The sequence below is a fragment of the Myotis davidii genome, unplaced genomic scaffold (assembly GCF_000327345.1).
Source record: "Myotis davidii unplaced genomic scaffold, ASM32734v1 scaffold343, whole genome shotgun sequence".
In the NCBI taxonomy this organism is placed as follows: Eukaryota; Metazoa; Chordata; class Mammalia; order Chiroptera; family Vespertilionidae; genus Myotis; species Myotis davidii.
The window spans coordinates 1,436,287-1,461,949 of record NW_006293809.1 but is presented as its reverse complement, the minus strand read 5'-3'; the positions used below and the strand labels follow the sequence as shown (position 1 = coordinate 1,461,949).

The window sequence follows — 25,663 nt, the reverse complement described above, 5'->3', positions numbered from 1 at the left end:
CCTGAGGCTGGAAGCTGAGGAAACAACGGCTCGCCCTGCCTCTATTTCAGAGACGGGTGTCTCTCCAGTGTAATGACCACAGCATCACCATGGGCTGCATTTCAGAGGCACACTCCGATGTTCCAGCGAGCCGTCCGCCAGATGAGCAGCACCGCGTGGAGACTCGGTGCAGCGGTGTTCCTTCCAGCTGCGGAGAGAAGGCCCTTCTCCTAGAGCAGCGGTTCTCAACCTGTGGGTCGCGACCCCTTTGGCGGTCGAACGACCCTTTCACAGGGGTCGCCTAAGACCATCCTGCATATCAGATATTTACATTACGATTCATAACAGTAGCAACATTACAGTTGTGAAGTAGCAACGAAAATAATTTTATGGTTGGGTCACAACATGAGGAACTGTATTTAAAGGGCCAGAAGGTTGAGAACCACTGTCCTAGAGGAACCCAGAGGGTGTGGGGTGCACGGTGGGCACGCATCTTGAGAAAAGCGAATCACAGTTTGCTCAGATGTGTTTTCAGGCAGCGCCATCCAGCAGAATCAGCTCGCCGAAGCCAACAGCACCCTCCAACAAGGCGTCCTTCTGCTATTTCCCGCCTTGTCCAAGGGTGGTTGGACCGCCTTAGCCATCTGCCTCTCCTCTGTGGCAGGAAGATACCTCGATGCCATGTGGGGGGTGGGAGTGGTTGAAGGCCCGATAACATGCTGTGCAGACACCACCCAGCAGCTTCGGAAGCAAAGAACAGGCTCTGGAAGTGACGCCTAAATGGAGCCCAGACCCACCTGCGCATGGTTTTCTTCAGACCCTCACCAGCTACAGCTGGAGCCTGCAGTTGGGATGTCAGCTGGCTGGCTGGCCCTCTGAGATACCCTTGGGGACTGATGCTCTTGTCCAGCATCAGTGTCTACAGCAGCTCAGCAATGGACAGATCTCAGTTAAAACCAAGGATGAGGACGCCCAAATGTGTGAGTGTACGGTGGGCACTTATTTCAGCTAAACATAGTGCATTCTACATCATCCAACTTGGTAACCTGACTCAATGCAGGAGCTACACATTAAAAACATTTTTTTTTCTAATTCTCACCTGAGGACATGCTGAGGGGGAAGAAGGGAGAGAGAGAGAAACATAGAGAGGTGGCTTTCCGTATGCTTCCCAGCAGGGGAGATCCAGTTCTCAGCACAGGTTTGCAACAGGACCGTGAATCAAACCAGCAACCATTCGCTGCACGGAGTGACACTCAACCAGCAGAGCCACTGGGGCCGGGCTACACATTTTGAAGTAAGAAATGCATAATAATAGTGATTCTAGCAACATTCGTGATCCGTGATTCCAGATCATTTCATAAAAAGCAGTCCGGGTGGGAGCAGGAAGAGTGCCCTCAGTCAGTATGTACCTCGAGCTGGCAGTCACACACTGACGGGCTTAGGCTGGCAGCCAGCTGGATGGAAAGAATAGCACTTTGATGTGGGTGCTAAGATGATTCCCTGAAAGATGGTTGGGGAATAAGGTATTCACATGATACCATAGTATCGTCGAAAAATCAGTAGAACTGCTATTTTACTCTCGAGAGATATGGCAGCTACTGCCAAGTGATGGACTGAGCCGCACCAGCCCAGGCGTGCTCTGTCCTCTGATACGATGCAGGGCAAGCCCACAACAGCCCTTCAGAGCATTCCTCTGTGTGTGTGTATTAATCCTCAGTTGAGGATATATTATTTCCATTGCTTTTCAGAGAGAGTCGAAGGAATGGAGGAGAGAGAGAGAGAGAGAGAGAGAGAGAGAGAGAAATGTCGATGTGAGAGAGATACATCGACTGCTTGCCTCCCGCACTTGCCCCGACTGGGAACAGGGAGCAAGCCCTGTTCCCAGGAATCAAATCTGGGCCCTTAGGTGGGCGGGCCCACTGCTCTCACCATTGAGCAGCACCAACCAGGCCCTTGCATAGCATTCTTAACAAAAATGTTATCTGAAATCTCATCAAGCCTTTCAATGTAACTTCCATTTCAGAAGAAGTAAAGGGGATAGAAAAATTAAGGGCACCGAGGACAAGCAAACACAGCTAGAACATGGAACATTTCACTGACAGGATCTGCTCAAAATGGTAGTACCATGAGCAAAATGCGGGGACTCTTCTAAATTTAGAGCGGCTCAACATAAGAAGAGACACGATGCACTCAGTGTCCTTGGACCCGGCCTTGGCTGGGGCGGATGGGTGTGGGCACAGCTCTAAAAGACTTTTGGGGACTTTCAGGGGAGTTTGCATATGAGATGGCAATTAGAAGACACAGGAATTCTTGCCTATTTTCTGTGACAATGACATTGAGATGATGTGTAAGAACCTTGTTATTTGTAAGAAATATTTGCGAAAGTTGCAGGGATGGCATGTGTCTGTGCCAGCAATTTTCTTGCAGATAGTTGGGCCAAAACCAAGTGTGGATGCGTGTGTGTATGGGCACTCACACAGGCACCACATATTTATGTGCATAGAGAGATAAAGCTCATAAAGGAAAGGTAGTAAAATGTTAGTAATTGTCCTTTCTGGGTGCTTGGTGTATGTTGTATGGTTGTCCCTCAGGGACTGGTTCCAGGCCCCTCTGGACACCACAATCCACACAAGTCCCCCTGGAAAATGTTGTGTCCCCCTTTCAGTTCTTCTGTGTTTGAAACTTTTCAAAATAAAATTTTGGAAAAGAAAATAATGAACACAAAATTCCTGGAGCAACAAGCAGAAGGGAGAAAAAACACACACATCCAAGTTTGTTTTTTTTAAAATGAAGCATAAATGAATTAGAAAGAATACAGAGGACTGAAATAATTCCCAAAATGTCAATGTCCTGACCCATCTGTCCATACACTCAGAGGCCCGGGAGGAAAAGGAGGGAAGAGTTGGTGAGGTGGAGGGGTGACACTCAGGAGGAGAGGATCTGACCTAGTTCTACATACATCGGCCACATCTCCACGGACATGGCATGGCAGCTCCCATTCTGTGGGCCAAAGCAAGTTGCATGACCAAGCCCAAACTCATCAGGAAAGAGTCACAAGGGCTGAGAGGAAATGGATGCCTATGAACAAGTATTTCAGTCTAGAAAAGGAAAGGGAGGTTGCTGTGAGCTGCAGAATTTGCCTTTGGTCTGACTTGAAATAGCTCCAAGTTCTGGAGAGAATCAGTCTTGCCAAGTCTTATCTTTACCTAATCCTTTCCTGCCCCCATGCTCTGAAACAGACCTTTTGCATCACAGACCTTCCTATCTAGTAGTGTTCATTATCTTTTTATCAGCGGATTTTTCAAAGAGCCACTGTCTTCTATGAATTTTCAATTAGTCCAAGGATTGTGTTGGCCCCAGGATGTACAGAATTAGATTAAGCCTGAAGCTGATCTGGATTTTAGAAAGTGCACACTCAATTTCTCGAGGAAATCAAGTATTTCAAAGGTCCTAATATTGACATTTTCAGTAAGCCATACAGATGTTTCTGGCCTTGTTTGATCACGTAGCTGGATTCAGTAAGCTTAAATATATCTTGAAATAGAAAAAGGAAAGTTACACATTGAGGGGTCACAGATGTATTTGAAAAAGTAACCAGCTACTAGCAGCTCAGGAAATAACAGAGGTTATTTTGCTTCTCTAACTTGGTCTGCTATTGTTTTAGCATGGAGATCATATGAAAATGTAGGGTAAATACTGGTATTTAAACTCCTATCTACATACCATTTTTAATAACCAAATGACTTTGTTTTCTGCTAAATGCAAGAACTCACCTGCTAGTAGTGAACATCTGTAACCAGATCTCACTTAAGACCTGTCTTGGAGCCTTTCTTTTTTCTCTTAAATCATAATTCTCAGATATTTTAGATTTTGGTCATGAGGCTTGAAGTTTGTCTTTATTGCCTTTCTTAAAAAATGCATTTGTGAAATGGACAAAAAAGGCAAAAAAAAATCAAACAAACGCACAAGAAAAGAAACAACAAGCAAATGGCCCTGTGCAGAAGTGACCTTTAGGACATCACGTGGGAACCAAATCATTACCAAGTTTCTATTGAAGTCTAGTGTCATGCTTGTGCCAAGCAAATGGGAGTTGCTTTGGGGGAGGCCATGACAATTAGGCCCATTGGATTGTTGTTGTTTTTTTAAAACCATGGATTTATATTTGTGATGAATGAATGAGTGAATGAATTAATGAATGCAAGGAGATTCTTGAGGGGATGTGGTCCTACAACAGTGGTGGTTAGATGCTGTTAAGTTTTAGTTGTAAACCTGTATGACAGACATCATACTACAGGTAGAGCTTATGGTGTGTCTTGCTCTTGTGCTGTGAGCGAAAATTAAAATTATAACTGCTGCCCTAACCAGTTTGGCTCAGTGGATAGAGCGTCGGTCGGCCTGCAGACTGAAGGGTCCCAGATTCGATTCAAGTCAAGGGCATGTACCTTGGTTGCGGGCACATCCCCAGTAGGGGGTGTGCAGGAGGCAGGTGATCAATGCTTCTCTCTCATTGATGTTTCTAACTCTCTATCCCTCTCCCTTCCTCTCTGTAAAAATCAATAAAATATATTTAAAAAAACAAGAACATAAAAACCTGTAACTGCAGAGGCTCAACGGGGAGTTTTCCTAACAAGTTTTGAGTTCGTCAGGAAATAACTTCTTGTTGATCTGAGACATAAGGAAAAGGCAAGAACTTCAAATGGCCGGTGAATTGAGTTACTGTGCATGTCCCTGGTCCTGGGTGCTCCTCCTCCTGGAGGTAGCAATGAGGATCCGCTAGTTAGTTCATGGAGGAGCCATATTCAATGAGACCCTGAGACCCTCTCAAAATCTGTGTTTGCTTTAAAAGTGATTCTTCAGGAGCAAATTGTTTCTTTGTTAAAGGAATATTAAAAAATACGTCCTGTCTTGGTTTTCTCCTTTACAAAATGGAGTGACAGTGGCATTAAATATATCTTATAAGTTTTATGTGAGATAAATATATCTGCAAATGTTATTTCTCGTAATTATCACTTTACCATGTATTTTGAGGAAGATACATGGGTTGCGGTGGATAGCAATTTTTTTTTAAAGCAAGGAGTGTGCATGTGAACTAAGGTGCATGTATGTGTGTGTGCATGTATGTGTGTGTGTGTGTGTGTGTGTGTGTGTAGGTAGGTAGGGTGGTGGGCTTGTGCATGCACATACTCACTGAGATGTAGCTCTGACTTAGGGACAGAGCTGCTGCTTTAGGACTTGAATAGCCTTCCACAAATGAAACGGAACCCTGTCAGGTCGGCGAACACTCACTCACGCCCCCTGAGCGGGGGTGTTGGGTAGTTATTATCTAAAACCATTTCCAGAATGGGTAATTGTGCTTTGACTCATTCAGTTCTCCCTGCATTTCCTGACTCTTTGGGTGACTTATTTCTTCCTCTTTGCCCTTACTGCGTGTGTAATGAAACGACACATGTCAGAGTCGTTGCTGTGTTTCAAGCCAGGGTAGACTGCTCTTTTATAATGACTCAGTGGCGGGTCAGAACACAGCCTGGGGCACTCACATCACACTTATCCCTGCGCCCTGGGAAAAGAAAGAGGCGCTCAAGGAGGATATGGATTCTGTGCTTCAACTTTAGAGCTAGTCATTAGCATCCATCCAGGCAGCTGAGGAGCACAGCATTCAGGGGTGGTTTGCCTCATTCAAACCTGGGTCCTTAGCTGTGAGCTTGGGCACATGACTTTGACCTTTCTCAGCTGCAGTTTCTTGATTTTGAAAATACTGAGAATAATAGCTGCCTCATAGGATTTCGGTGACAATAAAAGGAGACATGCCATGTAAGAATAGTCTAAGCACAGTGCCAGGCTTTATAAATGTTGACTCTCAAGTGACTGTTCTTCATTGATGGAGTCCATCAGGAAGTCATTGATAGGTGACTGGTGTCTAGCTGGGAGCTGGAGTAACAGATACAGCTTCATGCAGTGTGCATGGGAGCAGCAAGAGGGGAGCGATAATTCCCACTAAGGTCAGGGCAGGTTTCCCAGGGGAAGCGGAGAAGTAACATTTCCCTGGAGAGAAGAGGCCGGAGAGGGGGCATCCACTCTGGAGAAGCACCCTGTGGGTGGGCTTGTCCTTTTGTTCAAGTTCACGTGTGTTGATGGAGTTTCCACTGTGTGGCAGGCTCTGAGTTAGATTCAGGGGACATATTGGTGAGCAGATACATGCTGTCCCTACCCTCCACAGGCAAGCCAGGCACTAAACCATCACCCATGTGGCCATCAGAGGGCGTGAGGGCAAAGATGTCATTGGGTGGTAGAGTCCTGCAACTCTGATGGGATGGGAATGGAGTGGGGTTGTCCTTTAGGGCTCTGAAGGTAACTGAGAGTTAAGGATGAATGGGAGCAAAGTTAGGACAGAGTGGGGAAGGCTCTGCCACGAGAATCAGGTCTCTTCTCAGAACTAGAGAGGCTAGGGTGGCTGGGACAAGGACACATGGCAAAGGTGTCAGAGAGGAGGCTGGGGAGATACTATGAGGAAGGTCACAGAGGGCCTTGGTCATTCGGAGCATTTGGGCCTTTGTCCCAGGTGCCATGGGAAGTCATTGAAGTGTTTTATGCACAGAGATGCTTGGATCAGACTTGTATTTTGAAAAGACCATCCAGATGCTGTGTTCACAGTGAATTAATGAGGTTACAATGGGAGTGGAGAGACGGACAAGGAGTTGGGAGGATGGTAGTGGCTTGTAGTGGGGCAGCGGTACAAGAAGCAGTTCCGTCTGGTAAACTCTAAACGACTTAGTGTCATTGGAGAATAAGACAGGCAGTGTCAAGCCACTGAAGAGACTGGTCTGGCGGACTTTGGGGGACGCTGGTGATCTCCTCGGTTTGGGCTGCTGTGACAGAACGCCATGCACAGATGTGTCTTTCTCACAGCTCTGGAGGCTGGGAAGTACAAGATCCAGGCTCTGCCAGATACACTCTCTGGCGAGAACTCGCTTTCTGGTTCATGGACAACATCTCCTTGCTGTGTCCTCACTTGGCAGAAGGGACCAAGGAGCGCTCTGGATCTGGTTTATAAAGACACTAACCCCATGCATGAGGCCTCCACCCTCAAGACTTAAGCACTTCCCAGAGGCCCCACCTCCTAAGACCAGCACCTTGGCAGGGTGGGGTCGGGAGGGGAGGATTTGACATAAGAACCATGGGGAGGCACAAACATTTGGTCCATAGCAACCTTTATGATATTTTATGCTAAGTCGTTTGCATTTATACTATAAAGAGAGCCAGTGGAGGCACAGAAGCAGAGAAATGAAATAATCAGATTAGCACGCTCATGGGGTATTTCTTTCTCTCCTCACCTACTTGTTGAGCCAGACACTTAATGAATTTTGAGTAACAGCTGGGAGAAATGGTGCACAGGACTGAAGGGAAGGTCAATGAGAGCACATTCTTTTGTGTAACACAAAAGAGGTAAAGGAAGGGGGTTACCCTTGTCAGTGGGGAAGAGTTGTTTATCTTGTAAATACTCCAATTGAAGCCATGTGAACCTCCTCTCAGGCGACAATGCTCGCACCCCTGGAAGGCAGCAGGGGCCTGGACAGATCCCAGCAAGGACAGCCATTTGGAAACACAAGAAGGGGAGGGGCTTACAAATGTGTAAAAGGGAGGAGGAATCATGGGGGAGAGGCAGGAGAGAGGGTGTGCAACTGGAGAGCTTTCCCTGCTGACAGCAGCCAAGGGATACCAGTGCAGTGTTCCCAGCTCTCAGAGTTTCCATCACCACCGAGAAGCTAGAAGGTCAGAGGGAGAAGCTAGGCCAGTGATGGTGAACCTATGACATGCGTGTCAGAGGTGACACGTGAACCCATTTTTTTGGTTGATTTTTCTTTGTTAAATGGCATTTAATACATAAAATAAATATCAAAAATATAAGTCTTTGTTTTATTATGGTTGCAAATAAAAAAATTTCTATATTTGACACGGCACCAGAGTTAAATTAGGGTTTTTCAAAATGCTGACATGCCAAGCTCTAAAGGTTCTCCATCACTGAGCTAGGAGGTCAGAGGGAGAAGCTAGGAGTTCAGAAGGAGAAGCTAGGAGGTCAGAGGGAGAAGCTAGGAGGTCAGAAGGAGAAGCTAGGAATTCAGAGTTAAATTAGGGTTTTGAGGGAGAAGCTAGAAGTTCAGAGGGATAAGCTAGCAGTTCAGAGGGAGAAGCTAGGAGGCCAGACAGAGAAGCTCTTGGGTCAGAGTGACAAGCTAGGTGTTCAGAGAGAGAAGCTAGGAGATCAGAAGGAGAAGCTAGGAGGTCAGAGGGAGAAGCTAGGAGTTCAGAGGGAGAAGCAGGAGGTCAGAGGGAGAAGCTAGGAGGTCAGAGAGAGAAGCCAAGAGGTCAGAAAGAGTGGAAATGTTTCACAGACCAGCTTTCTGTGCTGGACAGAGGACTTGAACCTGAGTGGAGGGCGTTTTGGGAGTCCTGACGCTCCATCTCTGGATGACAAAGAGTGGGGTCATTCAGTATGCCCTGGGCCAGCTTTCCTTCTCCTTCCTGGGGTCCCGGGGTTTAAGATGCTTCCACTAGGAGTGGCTGTCCCCAGTGATATCAAATAATATCAAAAATATAAGTCTTTGTTTTACTATGGACATGAGAACTGTGGAAAAGGTGGAGTCTTTGGGGGGTACTAGTATAAAAAAGACTAAAACTAGCTTCCTACCTCTAGGAAGGAGAGTCTTGCCACATAACATACCTCAGAACATTTAGAAAATGAAGGTAACATGTTCACCTTCCTTGCTCTGTGCTAAGGATGACACTGGAGTGAGTCTGAGCTTTGATGACACCATCAAGCTGTGCTCATGGTCCTCCCCGTGTCTGCCCGTGGTTGGGGTTGTTGATGGGAGGCAGCGTTTGGGGAGTGTGATCCAACTTGTGATTGTCCATTTTCCAGGTGACAGAACTCAACAATGTGAAGAACGTAGCTCGATTGCCCAAGAGCACCAAGAAGCACGCCATCGGGATTTATTTCAATGACGACACCTCCAAGACCTTTGCTTGTGAATCAGGTTCGTGCGGCAGGGCGGGCTGCTTCCAGGTGGTCAGCGGGCGCTGGGCTCACGGTTCCTCTTGGCATTCCCGCAGATCTCGAGGCTGATGAGTGGTGCAAGGTGCTCCAGATGGAATGCGTGGGGACGCGGATCAACGACATCAGCCTCGGGGAGCCCGACCTGCTGGCGACTGGGGTTGAGAGAGAGCAGAGTGGTACGTACAGAACATTCTCTGCTTTGCTCTTTTGTAGAACTGTTTTGTCCCCATATAATAAAACATAACATATCTTCATTATGTAAACTTGTTAGAATTATAAAAAATGTATATAGAAGTAAAATAACCTTTTATTTCACCTAAAACTTGTGTTAATGTTAGTGTATTTCTTTTCTTAATGTTTTCGATGCATAGTATGAATCTATCTACATGAATAACATCAGCTAGCAAATGGGGGGAGCCTGCTCTGTGCCTGTTTCTGTGGAAGGTGGATTCGATTATTTGGTTTTCCCGGCAGCCCTATGACATAGGTCCTATTAATTTCCCATTTTATAGGCGAGGAAACTGAAGCTTTGAAGAGCTAAAGATCTTGCTCCAGTTCCAATAGCTAGTGTTTGATTCCAGACTATTTTTAGTCCTGTATTTAGAATGTCCAGGCAAACAGTGACATGGATTTGTGCCTTCCCTTTTTCACTTTTATTGAAAGCCTTCCAATGTTTTTTAATAGAACTTGACCTTTACAAATACTTCATCAAGTTTAAACCCACCTAAATATGTGATTTTTTTTTCTTTCTACTGAAACACTGAGCCAACTCTTTGAGCTCAACATTCAACTTGGGAATAAATCATTATAAATAATAATGACCAAAATACTCATGACACTTCAGCAAAAAAATTAAAAATAAAAATAAATCAATGCTGGTTTACAGTGTGAGCCTGGAGGTGAGAATCATTTCTTTGGCTCCAAATGGCTGAGGCTGTGACAGGCAGATTGGGTCCCAGAGTTCTGTGTTAGCCCATTGCATTGAGCTATGAGGCTGTGTCATAACCCAGAGGTTGTGGGTCACCTGGCTCAACCAGGCACAGGGCAGAGGCGGAATGAGGCTGACCCCTTCTGTGGGCGCACACTCCACTGTCAGTAAAAAACGTCCTCCCTTCTGACAGGGACTATGTCTTCAGGGCACAGTCACAGCCTGGAACTACTTGGGAGGCACCGCATCTGCCATAATCCTCCCCCGTGGAAGCGTTATTGACGGGGACCTGGAAGTGCTGGCCAATTGGAAGGCACCTCTCATAGACTAGGAAGCTGAGCTGCAGAGAGTGGTCACGTGCCAGGGCCATGCTGCAGGCCCAGGCTCCTTCTGTGGTCACTAAGTCAGGATACGCCCAGGCTGCGAGGCCCCACCCGCCACGCCTCACAGGCATGTGCACGTGAACCCAAACACAGAGAGGATGCATGACAGGCTGTGGTTGTGTGAAATTCAGGGTGCTCCGGTCAGCACTTACTTCTCACACATTATATTTGTGAGGCTGTGTCCTGATGGCACTACGGGCTGAATGCAAGAGTGGGCTGTAACTGGAGTGACCTTCCCTGTACCAATGCCCCATGCCTCAGTTTCCTCTTCTATCAAATGGGAATGAGAATATTTTCTCTGGTAGATAAGTACTAGGGGTGATTATGAAACTCAGCTACGTCTTTTAAGGCACTTTACAATATTAATTTGCATGACTGAAAGGAATTGTGATAGAAATGGTTCCTCTCACCAATATTTGCTATTGTCATTCTCAAGCAAGGTAGTTAAAAAGGACCTTTAAGCAAATATACTGGTGATGGTCTCTCTTACTTTCTAGTCAATGATAACAGTCTTGCTTACTTGTTCCAGCAAATATTTGGTTAGAGGGAGTTTGAAATAACTTAGAAAACTTCAGTAAAAGATGCATTAATACATTTCACAGTCTTGACACTCCTACTTACTAAATTCAACTAAAATATATGAAAATCCTAATGACATCTTTACTATAAAATAATTAACTTAGACTGGCATCAATATTATTAGTGCCACTCTGTTTTGTCAGCTGTACGTTATCAACAGTGACGAGTAGGTGAAAATGTATTTGCTGTAGAGATGTTCAGATTTCACTTAAAGATTTTTGACTCAGTAAATTCTTAAATTAATGAATTTTCTAAAATATAATAGAAATACCATGATTGTGCCTGTAGAGATGAAAGTATGGTTGCAGTAATAAGTCAAAAGCTGTACTTAAAGTAATCTTAAATTTTTATAGTCATCCCAGCAAGCTAATGAACATTTCTTACCAGTATTTGGCTGAATACAGCTCACTGTTAAAACTAGTTCAGATATAGCCATTGACATCTTCCCAAACTGCTGGTCTGTGAAGTGCACGGTGTTCAAGTTGAGTTTTATTCAGACAGTTTAGGATACCGTTTTATTCTAGTTAGGAAAATGATAAGTCGACAGTTATTTCGCACCTGCATCTTTTGTGAACACAAAAGTGTGGGCGTAATGAATATGTGCTTGGCAGGGAAAAATGTTTTTAATGGTTTCATCACTTTGGTCTTTTATTGGCCTACACATTTTTTTATTATGCAAATTAAAAAATTAAAAAACCGCCCTTTGCTCATTTAAATAGTGTTTAGTGTATGCTGTCAGCCAGATTGTATCATTATTATGTGATTTAACATGGTCTTCATTTTGAAAATCATTTTCTGGGACTGTTAACGGATGAGAAAGATTTATCTCCCTGAGTATTCAGTCAAAAGCTAGACAGTGAGCCTGAATGATGTTGAAATGCCTCTTTGTTCCTACAATGTCTTTGTTGTTTTATTCCTGGGGATTTTAGACTAACCTTTTGTTTTTCTCCCAGAGAGATTCAATGTGTATTTGATGCCATCTCCTAACTTAGATGTACATGGCGAATGTGCCTTGCAGATTACATATGAGCACATCTGCCTTTGGGACGTCCAGAATCCCAGAGTCAAACTCATCTCTTGGCCGCTAAGCGCCCTGCGGCGGTACGGGCGAGATGCTGCCTGGTTCACTTTTGAGGCAGGGAGGTGAGTGTGCTCATTGCTTTTCCATGTTTTTCCCCAGGTGCACGTCCTCTGAGGCCTGGGTGTCGTACGAGACCCACCTTGCACCACCCCTTAGGGACTGCAGAGACCGTACCCGTAGGGGGTGTGCGGCAAAACTCTCATATATTAAACATGGCTTCTTTTCCAGGGACATTTCTATGTTCTATGAATATGCTATGAATTTTCATTGCACAGTTTGACTTCATACCACAGCCTGAAGTTGAACTAGGGCCAAATGTGTCCTTCACTGGTCACGCTCCTTGGGTCTGGAAAACCTCCCTGTTGTTATTCTATTTATGTTTCCTTCTCTGGGCTGACCGGCCCCTTAGCCAGGCGAGGGGCGGGCACCTTTGGAAGCTGCAGCTGGTGAGTTCCACCTGCTCTGCTCGCAGCGCAGTGCAGGGCACTGGCCCTGGAGGAGGCTGATTCTAAAACATGCCCCTTGCAATACCCAGGAGCCCTTTCCCGCTTTCCTGTTGCAAGTTCATCAGGGAGAGAGATCATGGCACCCTAGCATTTGGGTTGATCATTAGCTACAAAGAGATCAGTCTCCTTAGTGTTCCTTTCCTTCCCCCCCCCCCCGCACCCCGTTTCCTCCATCAAATGTAGGCTCTATTTTTGACATACTGCATGCAGTTTTACAAGTTAGAATTGTGAATGACTGAATTTTAAGAAACACAAGTCCGACTGAATATGGCCTGGCATTGCATTAAAGTTGGAAACAGCTTATGACCTAAAAAAAATTGTGTTAAAAATTTGAAATAAAATGAAAAGGGAGACAAAATAAAACATACAAATGTAACTAAAAACAAACAACAACATCAAAAATGTTGCGTCAGAGTGGACAGAGATATATTTGAGATAAGGAGAGTAAACACAGAATTTCTGACCACCCGAGACCCTGATCCACCCGAGTCTGTGACAGTAATGCTCCGCTCAAGTTGCTCTGTTAATTCATTCCAAACAAAGCCCAGGTATTTAAAAATTGCTTTTCAGAAATAGGATCAATTCGGTGCTCTTAAAGCCATTCTATAAAGTAGTAAGATCCCTCTCTCCCATACTGCTCTTCTCGGTCCATTTATTTTCAAATTCTGAAAGGGTCTGTCAGGTGGAGTACAATTTCACCTACGGTATTGAAATGCTATAAACAAGCTAGTGACTCTTCCAGGGATGGCAAAGGTCCTCACCTTAGAAAATAAAACTCTAATCTTCAGAGCAATGTTCTTCCTTTGCCAGAATTACTTATCATCCTCATGGGAAAACGTCTATATAGGAAATTAAGAATTTGTTTGGGAAGGTGGGTGTATTTTCCTGTTTGGGTCTCAGATGTTACCTATGTACTCATCCTAACCAGTGAAATCAAGGTGTAACATTTTATAATAGACGTTTCTATTGGCCATAAACCCATACCCTTCCGCTGTTACTTACATTGGCGCAAGGGAGAATTCTGCATCAGTTGGGACATTTGGGGCCCATCTCGGGCAACACTGATTCTAACACGAATGTTTCTCAGTTGTTCTTTGATTCACTGTCTGTAGGAAACAGGAATAGGAAAAGTGTATGCCTTTTTATCATAATTTCTGAAGCTTTTGAAACCTTAGCAAACTTTCACAGTATCTCAGGAGTATTTGAAACTTCTTTTTGAAATGACCTTAATGTTCTAGGTTTTATTGCTCCTCAATTTATTCAGATTGAAATCTGGTTGAATTTCTAAGGTTCTAAGATTATTCTAAAGACTTATATTTCTTCTAAGTCATGCAGAAACCAGAGCTGTTTTTAAGCAGGTGTGTGTGTGTGTGTGTGTGTGTGAAATCATGTTCCTCATTCGTAAACAAAAGGATGCAGGGCACAGGTGAAGAAGTGGGGAGATACTGAAATAGTTCAGGTGGAAGAAGTGGTGGGTACAAGTGTGGATGTATTGGAGACATACATTTCACAATTACCCAGTGACCTTTGACCGAAAGCTATGAAGCGCTCTCTTGGAAAATGAAAGAGTTTTACTCCATGTCCTTGGTTTCATTATGGTCTGACCTTTTGGGTATTTCCTCCAGGAACTCCAGCACTTAGGTGGTTTTAACCTACAACCCCTTCCACGGAGCCTTGAGTCTCATATAGTGAAGGGGTTTCGGATGCCTGTGATCTTGAGCAGTGTTCTTATTCATGCCATGCTGGCGAGGCTGTGCAAACTCAAGATGAAGGACAAGTATTGGGATTGTGTTCTTGAGATCTTACTTCTCAGCCAGCGTGGTGTTGGTAAGGGACCCTGGCTCAGGAGTCAGAGAGACCTGGATGCTAATCTCTGGTCTTTATGACCTGTTGACCTTGGGCAGAGAGTTCACCTTTCCCTGTAAGTTTATCCAAGGAGTAACTCCCTTGCAGGGTGAAAGCAGAGGTGCATGCAGATGGCCTAGAAGGGGCTGGGCTTCTCTAAGTAGCAGCTCTGATATTTTATTACAATTCCCCTGGGAGCAGGACTGGCTTTGCAGGATGCAGACAGTGTTAAGCACAAGGTACTATTACTGTTTCATATTTTGCCTGAAACTAAAATGAAGATGAATTTTTATAGTCCAAGATGCTCTGGATAATGAGATCATCCCTGGTCCCCCCAAGCGTGAAGGTTTCATATCTGCCTTGCTTTATTAGTGAAGATAATTTTTTCCTTGGCTATTTTTGGATGTGTTCAAAACAAGGCAGTTTCATGTTAAGTAACATCATTTCCTCCCTGTCTCCCTGCACTAAATGCAGAGGAGTTAAGTCCCTCGAGGCGAGTCGTTTTCACATGTCCAACATGCTTCCACACAGACTTTACACTGTGTCTGCTGGGAACACAGGGAATGGCCTTGGGCAGACTTCTGCTCCTCATCAGCCTCTGTGGATGGAGCTGAGTGTTCATCCTGTACAGTGGCCCCATTCCACCCACCAAGACGGACCGTGGGCACGTGTGGTAAACTGGACTGGGAGTCGGACAAAACGAAGTATATTATAATTCTACCGCATACTGCCTGTGGGAACTGGAGTGAGTCATCTAACTTCCTGAGCTTCCATTCGCCACCTGGGGCATGGGTATAATGTAACACATATTCACAAGATCACCATGGAGATTGGTAAAGCTACATGGACAAACACGTGTCTTAAGGCCGGCACCGAGTAGGCAGTTATATCAACCCAAACTGACAAAAGAAGGAAAGAAATTCATTGGCTTGCATAGCCCAAAGCCCAAGGAGTAGGGATGGCTTCAGGTTTGGCTGATTCAGGGTCAATGGCCACCGTAGGTGTCATCTCTCAGCCCTGTTTCTTCTAGGATGGCTTCCCCCTGGCTCCACCTGCTGGCTGCTAGGAGCTGTGGGCTGACCGCACACCATCAGCCTATAGAAGAGATACTGGTATTCCTGCCATATGCTGACCATTACATTCACAAGGTGTCAGGCACCGCACTGAGCACTGTATGCAAAGCTCACAGGGTGTGAATTGAATGGGGTGGTCCTCCCAGGTTAGAAAGGGGTACTGATGCCATCTGAGGGGAATGGATGTGAGGTTTAAAAAAAACACTGACAACGTGTCCAATACAACTTTTAATAATTGCTCAAAGCAAGTGGGTGAAGTGACTGACTGCAGTTAGCAGCATCACTCAGGGTGGTGCTGAGGTACAGAACACTGGGTCTCACCAGGGGGATGGCTCCCAGGGACATTCGACAAGGTCTGGAGACATTTGTGCCTGTCACAACTCTGGCAGGGGGCACTTGGTGGGCAGAGGGGCCAGAGATGCTGCTAAACCCTCACTCACCAACAGTCCTCCACACAGGGAGTTAACAGGTCCAGTTTTTTGATTGAGAAACTGCTCTTGCAGGGCTATCCACCACTGACAACAGTCACTAGCATTTACTGAGTCCTTACTACATGGAAGTCACTGTACTAAGCATTTTGCAAATACAGGCTCATTTAAACCACTCAGTGATTATAGAAACTAGGGGCTGTTATTGTTTAAATTTTTATTTATTGATTTAGAAAGAGGAAGAGAGCGAGGGAGAGAGAGAATGATTTGTTGTTTCACTTTTTCACTTATTTATGCATTCGTTGGTTGATACTTGTATGTGCCCTGACTGAGGATCGAACTGCCAACCTGATGTATCGGGATGACGCTCTAACCAGCTACCTGGGCAAGGCACTATTCCCATCTTAAAAGGTGGGCATCTGCCTGACTGGTCCAGTAGAAGATTCAGGGGTCACACTCAGATCTTCTTCCAAACCCTGTCGATTTCTAAAAAGGCTAAGTATTACCATTCTATGGGCAGTTAGCCTACTTCTTTTTCTTTCTTTCTTTTTAAAATTGAATTTATTGGGGTGACATTGGTTAATAAAATTATATAGGTTTCAGGTGTGCAATTGTGTGACACATCACCTGTGTATGTATTGTGTGTTCACCACCCAAGCCAAGCCTCCTTCCACAGAGGAGGCCTTGTTCTTTTTTTTTTTTAAATATTTTTATTGAGTTCAGAGAGGAAGGGAGAGGGAGAGAGAGAAACATCAATGATGAGAGAGAATCATTGATTGGCTGCCTCCTGCATGCCCCCCACTGGGGATCAAGCCCGAAACCCGGGCATATCCCCTGACCGGGAATCGAACCAGTGACCTCTTGGTTCCTAGGTCAACACTCTACCGCCGAGCCACACCCAGCTGGGCAGAAGCCTCATTCTTAATTGACTTCTCAGGGTTGAGGGAGAGAGGGCATCTGCCCACAGCCAGCCCCTGACGCCAGGGGGTAGCTTGTCAAAATGCTGCACTGTTATCTCAGCCGCTCACCAGGAGGAAGGCTGTCCATCAATAAGCAAGAGGCTGGCAAGGTATTGATCATTTGAATAGGCCTCCTGAGATACACTCTAACATATACATTTTCTTAATTTACTTCACTTCTGGAAGCTTCTCTTTGTCCTTTTGGTTTGGAGTGCAGGCTCATACAGCGAGGATTGGTCACCTCTCCCGGGCAGCAGTGGCGTGACTACAGGCCAGTAGGGTTTTTCAGATGTTATTTCTCCCCCTGCTCCCCATTCTCCCCCCAAGCAAAGCTGACCATATCTCAGTTTTTTCCCTTGAAGAAATTCAGAGTTGACACATACACCTTTTAGTAAAGTGCAGTTGCAGCATTAGTTGCCCCTGGAGCGCAAGAACATCTAGTATATAATCCGGGAGACTGAGGCACAGCTCACTTCTGTCCTGAGAGGTTTCTCTTGTCTTTTGTTTGTCTCTTTCCACCTGGAAGCCCTGGGGTAGCAGGGGCTCCGATGTTTGCGGGAAGATCCAGCTGATGTGAAGTGCTGACTGCGCACCATCCCCCGTGGAGCCATTCTGAAGTGTTTATTGTTCAAAGCGAGGTGGCAGGTGCCCACGGGTGCCCTGTTCCTGTAGGAGCTGCTGCCGAGTTAGCGAACTCCCTCGGCCCTCCTCACCTCCCCACTGCCGGGAATGATCTCGGGGTTTAGCACCCCCAGAGGGAGAGCCGCTCAGGTGACACTTGGAGAAGGCAGCACTGAATAATTACCATGCTTGCTGGAGCACTCTCTGTCCCAGCTGGAGGGGAGCTTTCGACATTGTTTTAAGGGAACATCTGGACGTGCCAACAATATGGGAAGGAGAACGACATCGCACTCACAGGTGCTTTTCCTTACACGGAGAGCACACCTTTGTGAAAACGCTTGTTTTGGATGGAAAGACATCCGAACAACCTTGGAAGAGAAATAATCTAATTCCTGCATGTATCACTCTAAACACAAGTCCAGTTGGTGAAAGGACTTTTCATTGGAAAAGAAAATTGTTTCCCCTTCTCGTCGGTGAATTTGTAGCTGAAAGGACAATTATTCTGGGAGAAATCTCTGAATGTTCTCTATTCGTCTTGATTCTAAGCTATTAATTGTCTCTGGTTTCTGAATATTTTATAGAGCATGTCCTCATTCTTGTTAAGAGATTGAAAGAAAATTAACAAATGGCAAGTGCCCACTCTCCCCACTATGCTTCCGAGATGGACTTGAATGGAGGTGAACTTGATCTCAAGCACGGGCTTGCTCAGAAGTGAAATCACTTCTGTTGCAAAGAAAGCAGAACCTGCTATTGCACCAGGTATACCATTTGTTCTAGGATATTACCTATCCCAAAATTATCTATATAAAAGCCTAAGGGACTGTTACAGTCGGTCGACCAAACGACCTACCGACGAGTTGGTATGTTGTGCACTGAGCACCAGGGGGCAGAAACTCAACACAGGAGCTGCCCCCTGGTGGTCAGTGCGCTCCCACAGTGGGAGCACCACCAGGCTCATGGCTGGCAAGCACAGCTGAGGCAGTGCAAGCCTCTTCCGCCTCCGCGTCAGCGGCACAGCAGCCCGCCCAGGCTCAGGCTCCTCTCCAGCTGCCTGACACTTGTGTACTACCACATCCTTGGGGGATGTCAGACTTCTGGTTTTGGCCCAATCCCCGATGGCTGGCAGTCCGACATCCCCCGAGGGGTCCAGGATTGGGAGAGGGCACAGGTCAGGCTGAGGGACCCCACCGGTGCACTAATTCATGCACTGGGCCTCTAGTTTTAATTATAAAGTGGCACAAATGAATAGGAGGAAGAATTCCCTGTACTCACAGAATAATCTCGTTAATGACCATCATTCATAGGCGTCTCATCATCGTGTGCCTGCTCTCTGCCAGATGCTGTTCGGTGTGGGGTGTGAAGTCAGACCCCAAGGCCACCACTGTAGGCTTAGCTGGGTCCCCTGAGCTCCTGTTATCACAGCACATGAACCCTTAAAGGAAATGGTGACTCTCTTAGGACCTTTGGGGAAAATTAGACACCCATCAGTGCATCCGGTCTGGTGGCCATCTTTCAGAAGTTTATTTTAATGTGTATTATTTATCTACTTTTTCCAGATGTATTGAGATATAAGTGACATATAACATTGTTGTTTAAGATGTACAGTGTAATTTGATTAATTGCATATATTGCAAAATGATAGCTATAAAAGGTTAGTGAATACCTTCACCACCTCATGGAATTACCTTTTTCTGTGGTGAGAACATTTAAGATTTACTCTCAGCAATTTTCAAATATATAATACAGTCTTTTTAAGTGATGGTGACCATATTTTCCATTATAGCCCCAGAACTTACTCATCTAACTGGAAGTTTGTACCTTTGACCAACATCTCCACACCCCCAACCCCACCCCCAACCCCTGGTAACCACATTCTACCCTCTGTTTCTATAAGTTGAGCGTTTTCAGGCCCACATGTCAGTGAGATCATACAGTGTCCATCTTTCTCTGTCCACCATACTTCACCTGCCACAGTGGCCTTGAGTTCCATCCACGCTGTGACGAATGGCCGCCTTTCTTTCCTTCTTTATGGCCGAGTAACACCTCCTGGGCCACATTTTCTTTACCATCCGCCCTCCGGTGGACACAGGGTGTTCCCAGGCCTGGCCATTGTAAAGAATGCTGCCATGAACATGGGGGTTCGAATAGCTCTTTGAGATAGTGTTTTTCTATCCTCTGGACAGATATCCAGAAGTAGGATTGCTGGATCAGGAGGTAGTTCTATTTTTAACTTTTTTGAAGGACCTCCATATGTTTTCCTTGGTGGCTGCACCAATTACTATTCCCACCCGCAGTGCACAGGGGTTTCCTTTTCCCCGTCTCTGCCAGCACTGTTACTTCTCGTCTGTTGCTAGTAGCCATCCTCCCGTGTGAAGTGGTTTGATGTCCCTGCTGATGAGTGATGTTGGGCATCTTTTCATGTACATGTACCTGCTGCTTTATGGTGTGGCCATCTCACAGTAGGCCAGTGATGGCGAACCTATGACATGTGTGTCAGAGGTGACACGCAAACTCATTTTTTTGGTTGATTTTTCTTTGTTAAATGGCATTTAAATATATAAAATAAATACCAAAATGTAAGTCTTTGTTTTACTATGGTTGCAATTATCAAAATATTTCTATATGTGACACGGCACCAGAGTTAAGTTAGGGTTTTTCAAAATGCTGACATGCCGAGCTCAAAAGGTTCGCCATCACTGTAGTAGGCGATGGCTCCCTCCTGTGTGTGGGACCACTTTATATGTGATGGTACCTCAGAGTTCCAGAAACGTCTAGCAAAAGTGAGGCATCCCTTCTTCCTTCAGACATTCACTGAGCTCATCCTGATGGCCGGGTGTGGTTCCAGGCCTGGGATGAGGCAGTGAGTGAAACGTCCAGGCATTGTCATTTTGAAACTCACTCTCTAGAAGAGAGGCAGACAACACAAACCATTTAAAAATGTGAAATAGATGTTAGATCGGGTGAGTCGCACAGCGAAAAATAAAGTTGTTTGAGAGGAAATGCCAAAGGAGCGTGCAGTTTGCAATAGGACGAGCAGGGCTGGCTTTGCTGAGTCAGGGGCATAAAGACCTAGAAGAGGGAGAGAGTGAGCCATGGCGGGGATGGGGGAAGAGCATCCCAGCCGGAGGAGGGGGCTGGGAAGGTGCTGAGGAGAGTGGGCCTGCAGAGTGACTGTGCCCGGGGCAGAATGAGCAGGGGTGGGTGGGGAGGGCAATGTGTGGTAAAGGGGGAGGTGCTCTGTCAGACTGCGGGATTTGAGGTCCTTGTGAAGGTTTGTCCGCTTTTAGTCTTAGTCAGATGCGTAGCCACTGGGGCTGCATCGAGTTGGACAACTGCAGCATTTGCAGGAAACTTCCCAAGACCTTCCTCCCCTCTGACGCCAATTGCAAGTCCCGAGATTGAATAATATGCTAAAGTGACTCACGGAAAGCTGTGCAACTCAGGGTTAAAGTTTATTACAACGAAGGACACAGACAACATCTGTGGAGGGAAGAAGCTTGTGTGTGTGTGAGTGTGTGTGTGTGTGTGTGTGTAGGGGTGTGTGTGTGTGTAGGGGGGTGTGTAGCCCAGGGAAATAGCAGGCAGGAGCTTCCACCTTCTTCCCCCTGTGAGTCAGGGCAGCGTGGCCCTCCTCCCTCAGTATGACGGTGATCTCAGTATTACCAGCCAGAGGCACTCTCCCGGGCCACAAGGCTCAGGGTGTTTTGGGGGCTCCATGGTACACATGCATGATTGATTTATTGATTGCCCACATGGGTGATCTCAGTCCCACTAATACCACGATACCCGAAGCCCCACCCTAAGTCATATTGTTCCTATGTGGCTAGAACCCCAGGCAAGCAAAAGGGAGGTGTTCATGACCCCGAGGAGCAGCTAAAGCTGCAGGGAATGGGGTGCCCCCCTCTCTCCCCAGCTGTGCCTTTCCTTTCTTATCGCCCCTCTGACCCACATGGCTCATGTCACCGTATTATTCTCGAACCATTCACATATGTAGATCTTGTCTAACCAAGTAAATTGTCACCACCATAAAGAAAAAGCCATGTTGCTTTTATTTATTTTATTTTTCAATGACAGTTGACATTTAATATTATTTTGTATTAGCTTCCGGTATATGCATAGTGGTAAACAATCATATGATTTACACAGTGATACCCCCATAAGTCCAGTACCCTCCTGACACCACACACAGTCAATACGATATTGTTAACTCTACCTGTGCTGTACTCTGCATCCCGTGACTATTGGTAGCGGCCAGTCTGTACTTCTCAGCCCCTTCACCTCTGAAAGCTGTGTCTTTACCTTTGTTTGTACCCATCACAGCCACCATTATGATTTGCAGTATGTTTGCCTGACAAGTACTGATTCCTTCAATTATAATATGCAATTACAAATGTAAAATTCAACGTTGAGTTAGTAAACTGCTTTTGCAGGGGTGGAGAGAAGAGTATTGTCATTGTTGAGTATAAGATTCAGCCTGCTTTTAGAAGTTCCAAATATTTTAGATACACAGCTATGTATTCAACAAACATACACACCCATGCACTTGAATCCATCTATAAAGTAAGGAAACATGGAACTGATTGGCTTACTGATTTCAAGAGTTTTCTTATTAACACTGCCTGGCATGAGATCATTCATTTTGGCTTATATAATTTCAATCTATTTGTATTTTTCTAATAAAGGATGTTGAGCCCAGCCAGTGTGGCTCAGTGGGTTGGGCGTTGTGCTATGCACCAAGAGATAGCCCAGTCCGGGCACATCCTGGGTTGCAGGCTCAATCCCCAGTGGTGGATTGGGGTGTGGGGAGAGTGCGTGCAAGAGGCAGCTGATCGATGTTTCTCTCTCATCATTGATGTTTCTATCTCTTTCACTCTTCCTTCATATCTCTCTAAAATAAATTAAAAAAAAAACATTAAAAAAAGTAAGAGATGATGCTGTGAAATGTGATTGGCAAAGAGAAGTGGTTTCTCAAGTTGGGCCTTCAGAGCCCTTGGGGACCATTGTGTTCAGGTGGCGACTGCGGAATAGTGAAGGCCATGGCCTCCCAACACTCACGCTCAGTACACTGTGGCCAGGCAGGGGCTCTCCATCCCTCCCTCCCCACGGGTGGGAATCACTGGATTCACCCTTTCAAGGCGTTCAGAGCGCAGTCATTGTGCTGGGACTGTTCTCCAGCTGGCTCTTCCAAACCATCCCCCTCCTGCGGCATCTCAGTGAATCCTCAGTTTCAGAGGCCTTGCCCGAGGGGCTGGATCAAGTCCCCAGTTATGCGTTCTCTAGCACTGCCTCTCCTTCACAATGCATTATACGGTTCTTTATTGAGCACCAAATATGGAGGCCACGCCCAGTCTAGGCACTGATGGGAGAGCTGAAAAGTCAGGACAGAGCTGTCTGCATGGCGCTCACACTTCAGTGCAGCGATGGAAATGCATCTCATTGAAAATGTGCTCTGTACACTCTACATGCCATGTGTTGTACTTTCAGTAAAACTGGGTGACAGCGACTGTCATTATATTTATTTTTCAAACGAATTGCAGGCTGAGGGAGGTTAGATGATGGGCACCAGGTCACAGAGCAGGTGAGGGCCATCCCAGCAAGGCGACCCGGAGCCCAAGTCCCGCCCTTCTTGCTGCGTTACTGTTGCCGTGGTACTGGTGGTACTTCTGGGCATGGGTGAATGAACTTCTCACTGTTTTTTGGCGCTATTGTTTTTCTTCTTGGCCAGTTGCACAAACCATGGTTTGGAGTGACAGGCATATCATTCAGGCAAAGTAATTATTGGGAAATTCAAAACTCGAAGTGCATTGGCATGGCTACGCTTTTCTTCTATCTGAATCCCTATTTTCAGAAAGGACACAGGAGATGGCAAACTTAAACTCATCACTTCACCTTCTCTGGGTTTCCATCCCTGCTCTCTGGTAGTGTGAGGCCACAGGAAGGAGTACTGCTGGGCTGGTGTCCGTGGGAAAGTCAGTGGGTAAGAGAAAGGAGGCCGGACATGGAGAGTGAGGTGTGTTCCCAGTGCTGTCTGGCTGGAGCCATTAGAGCATCTTCGTTCTGGGCTGTTTCTCTGAGATGAGCCGCAGACGTAAGGCCACTTAAGGCCATTAGCCCGCTTGATGCGTGCTCTTTCTACTTCCTTGCCTTTCTTCTTTTCTTTCCCCGCCCCCCCCCCATTTCCCTCTTATTTGCCTTGGGGAGTTTGTCCATTGTATGATTTTGACAAAGGTGTGCAGTAATGATTTTAATAGATTTAAAGCTGCTTATGAAACAGCACATGAATCTATCTGGAGGGAAGGAGAGACATAAAAGAACTCGTGGGGTGGGCCGAGGTTAGCAGAGACGGATGGAAGAGCATCTGAAGGACCATTTCGTTCCTATCACCTTCCTGGGTCTCACTGTCCCACCTCCCACCAAAGGACACGCGCCTGTGAACAGGGTGGACAAAAGCCTTGGCAGCTCAAACCCAGGCCTCACTGCTGTTCTGTGGAGAGCTCTTCAGTGCAAACTGCTGGCCTCCTGGCAGATCAGGTTAACAGGGGCAGTGCCCCTACTCTCCCCCAGCTTAAAAAAGGAATAAATTGCTAACATTAAAAATTCAGGTTATTTCTCATAGAAATCAGGTGCTCTGGCTTCCAGACAATCAGAAGCTGTGGCCCCATTGGGCTCCTATGTCCCCACGTGACTAGGGCTGCTGTTCGGGAGCCACTCCACCTGCTCTACATTGAAGTGCGTCTGAGCTCTGCATCCATTCACCTGGTATAAACCTGATTGGATCTGAGTTTGTGAGCCCTGGTCCTTACTGTACGTGGCAGGTGGTGTGTGCCTTGTGTGTGTGTGTTTGTGTGAGTGTGCATGTTTGTGAGGTGTGTGTCTTCCAGATCCTCTGGTGGAGGCAGGTTGTCTATTGTTGCTGTACTTTAAAGAATACTTGATGCTCCAATGGTTGTGATTTCACTTGTTTTCGATCACAATAATTATTTAGAGATGCAGATGTCCTTAAAGGAAGGTTGTAGATTCATTATGCTGAGCAAAAGTAGACATTGGGCCCTGACTGGTTTGGCTCAGTGGATAGAGCATCGGCCTACAGACTCAAGGGTCCCAGGTTCGATTCTGGTCAAGGGCATGTACCTTGGTTGCGGGCATATCTCCAGTAGGGAGTGTGCAGGAGTCAGCTGATCGATGCTTCTCTCTCATTGATGTTTCTAACTCTATATCCTTCTCCCTTCCTCTCTGTAAAAAAATCAATGAAATATATTTAAAAAAAAAGTAGACATTGGATGAAAGAGGGATTGCCAAAGAGGAGGTCTTGCCAACGAGCAGGTCATAATATAGATGGAGCATTTCACCAGCTGTGTTAAGATAAAATAGAGTAGAAAACATCAGCATGTTATAATTGAAGATGCATAAATAGCGAGGTAAATATACTGGCTCCTAATCTAAGCTACACTTATTACTGTGGTTGCAGTCACAAGAACTTTAAGAGCAACTGGATTGTCAAGTTTGGGAAACAGAATTTGATATTAAGCAATAAACTACCACTGTTTCTAGATAACAGGTATCTTCATTCTTTTTAGAGACAAGATTGGCATATACATAAGTAAGTAAACAATAACATTGGTCATAGGGGAAGCCAAAGGCCACTTCTTCCTCTTAAAGAGTTGACTGAGGCTACTTCCTCTTCTTCGGGAATGATAGTTCCTATTTGATGGGAAAAGGAGCTGTGAAAAAATGAAGACCTTGCACAATTAGGTGTCACATTTGTCTGACCGCATCAGTGAGGAGGGAAGGGCATTGAGCACTGGGCAGTGAGGGAGTCTTCTGGGAGGAGGTGGGACTTACTGAAACACATCAGTTCTTAGTTTTCATTCCTCATTGGATTGGCGTGACTTAATAATTAAAATCACACAATCAACCCCCTGAGGTACTTCTTTATATTAGCTTACTGAAAGAACCACCAGTTTGTTCTTTTCCTTCTTCTCACCTAGCCCATATCAGTGAAATCCAAGCGAGGCAGGTTTTGACGGGTTACGAACACTGAGCTATATGTGCTGAAAATTGCCATATGGCCGTGGTATCAGGCCAACTGTGGGAAATTAGATAGGGAGAAATCTTTCTATTTTTATTACATTAATTGCATAGACTGGGCTAGATAAAGTAATTAACAGCCGTTTGGGTGGAGATGTGCTTGATTTCCATGTTGTTTTCTTCAGATGAACGAAACTCGGC

At 45.7% G+C, this 25,663-nt stretch overlaps 1 protein-coding gene across 2 annotated transcripts in view; it reads left to right on the top strand.

The window, feature by feature from the left end:
- The window catches only part of DOK5 (docking protein 5), an 86,366-nt gene that overhangs the window by 10,702 nt on the left and 50,001 nt on the right, over positions 1-25,663 (top strand). The window contains exons 2-4 of one of the 2 annotated variants that reach the window (XM_015566536.1): positions 8,897-9,011; positions 9,088-9,207; positions 11,875-12,064. In XM_015566536.1, coding sequence (XP_015422022.1) covers positions 9,123-9,207; positions 11,875-12,064 — 275 coding nt within the window. In that variant the 5' untranslated portion in view covers positions 8,897-9,011; positions 9,088-9,122. Of the gene's footprint in view, positions 1-8,896; positions 9,012-9,087; positions 9,208-11,874; positions 12,065-25,663 lie in introns of those variants that run through there. The other variant, XM_015566535.1, reaches the window with a different exon arrangement.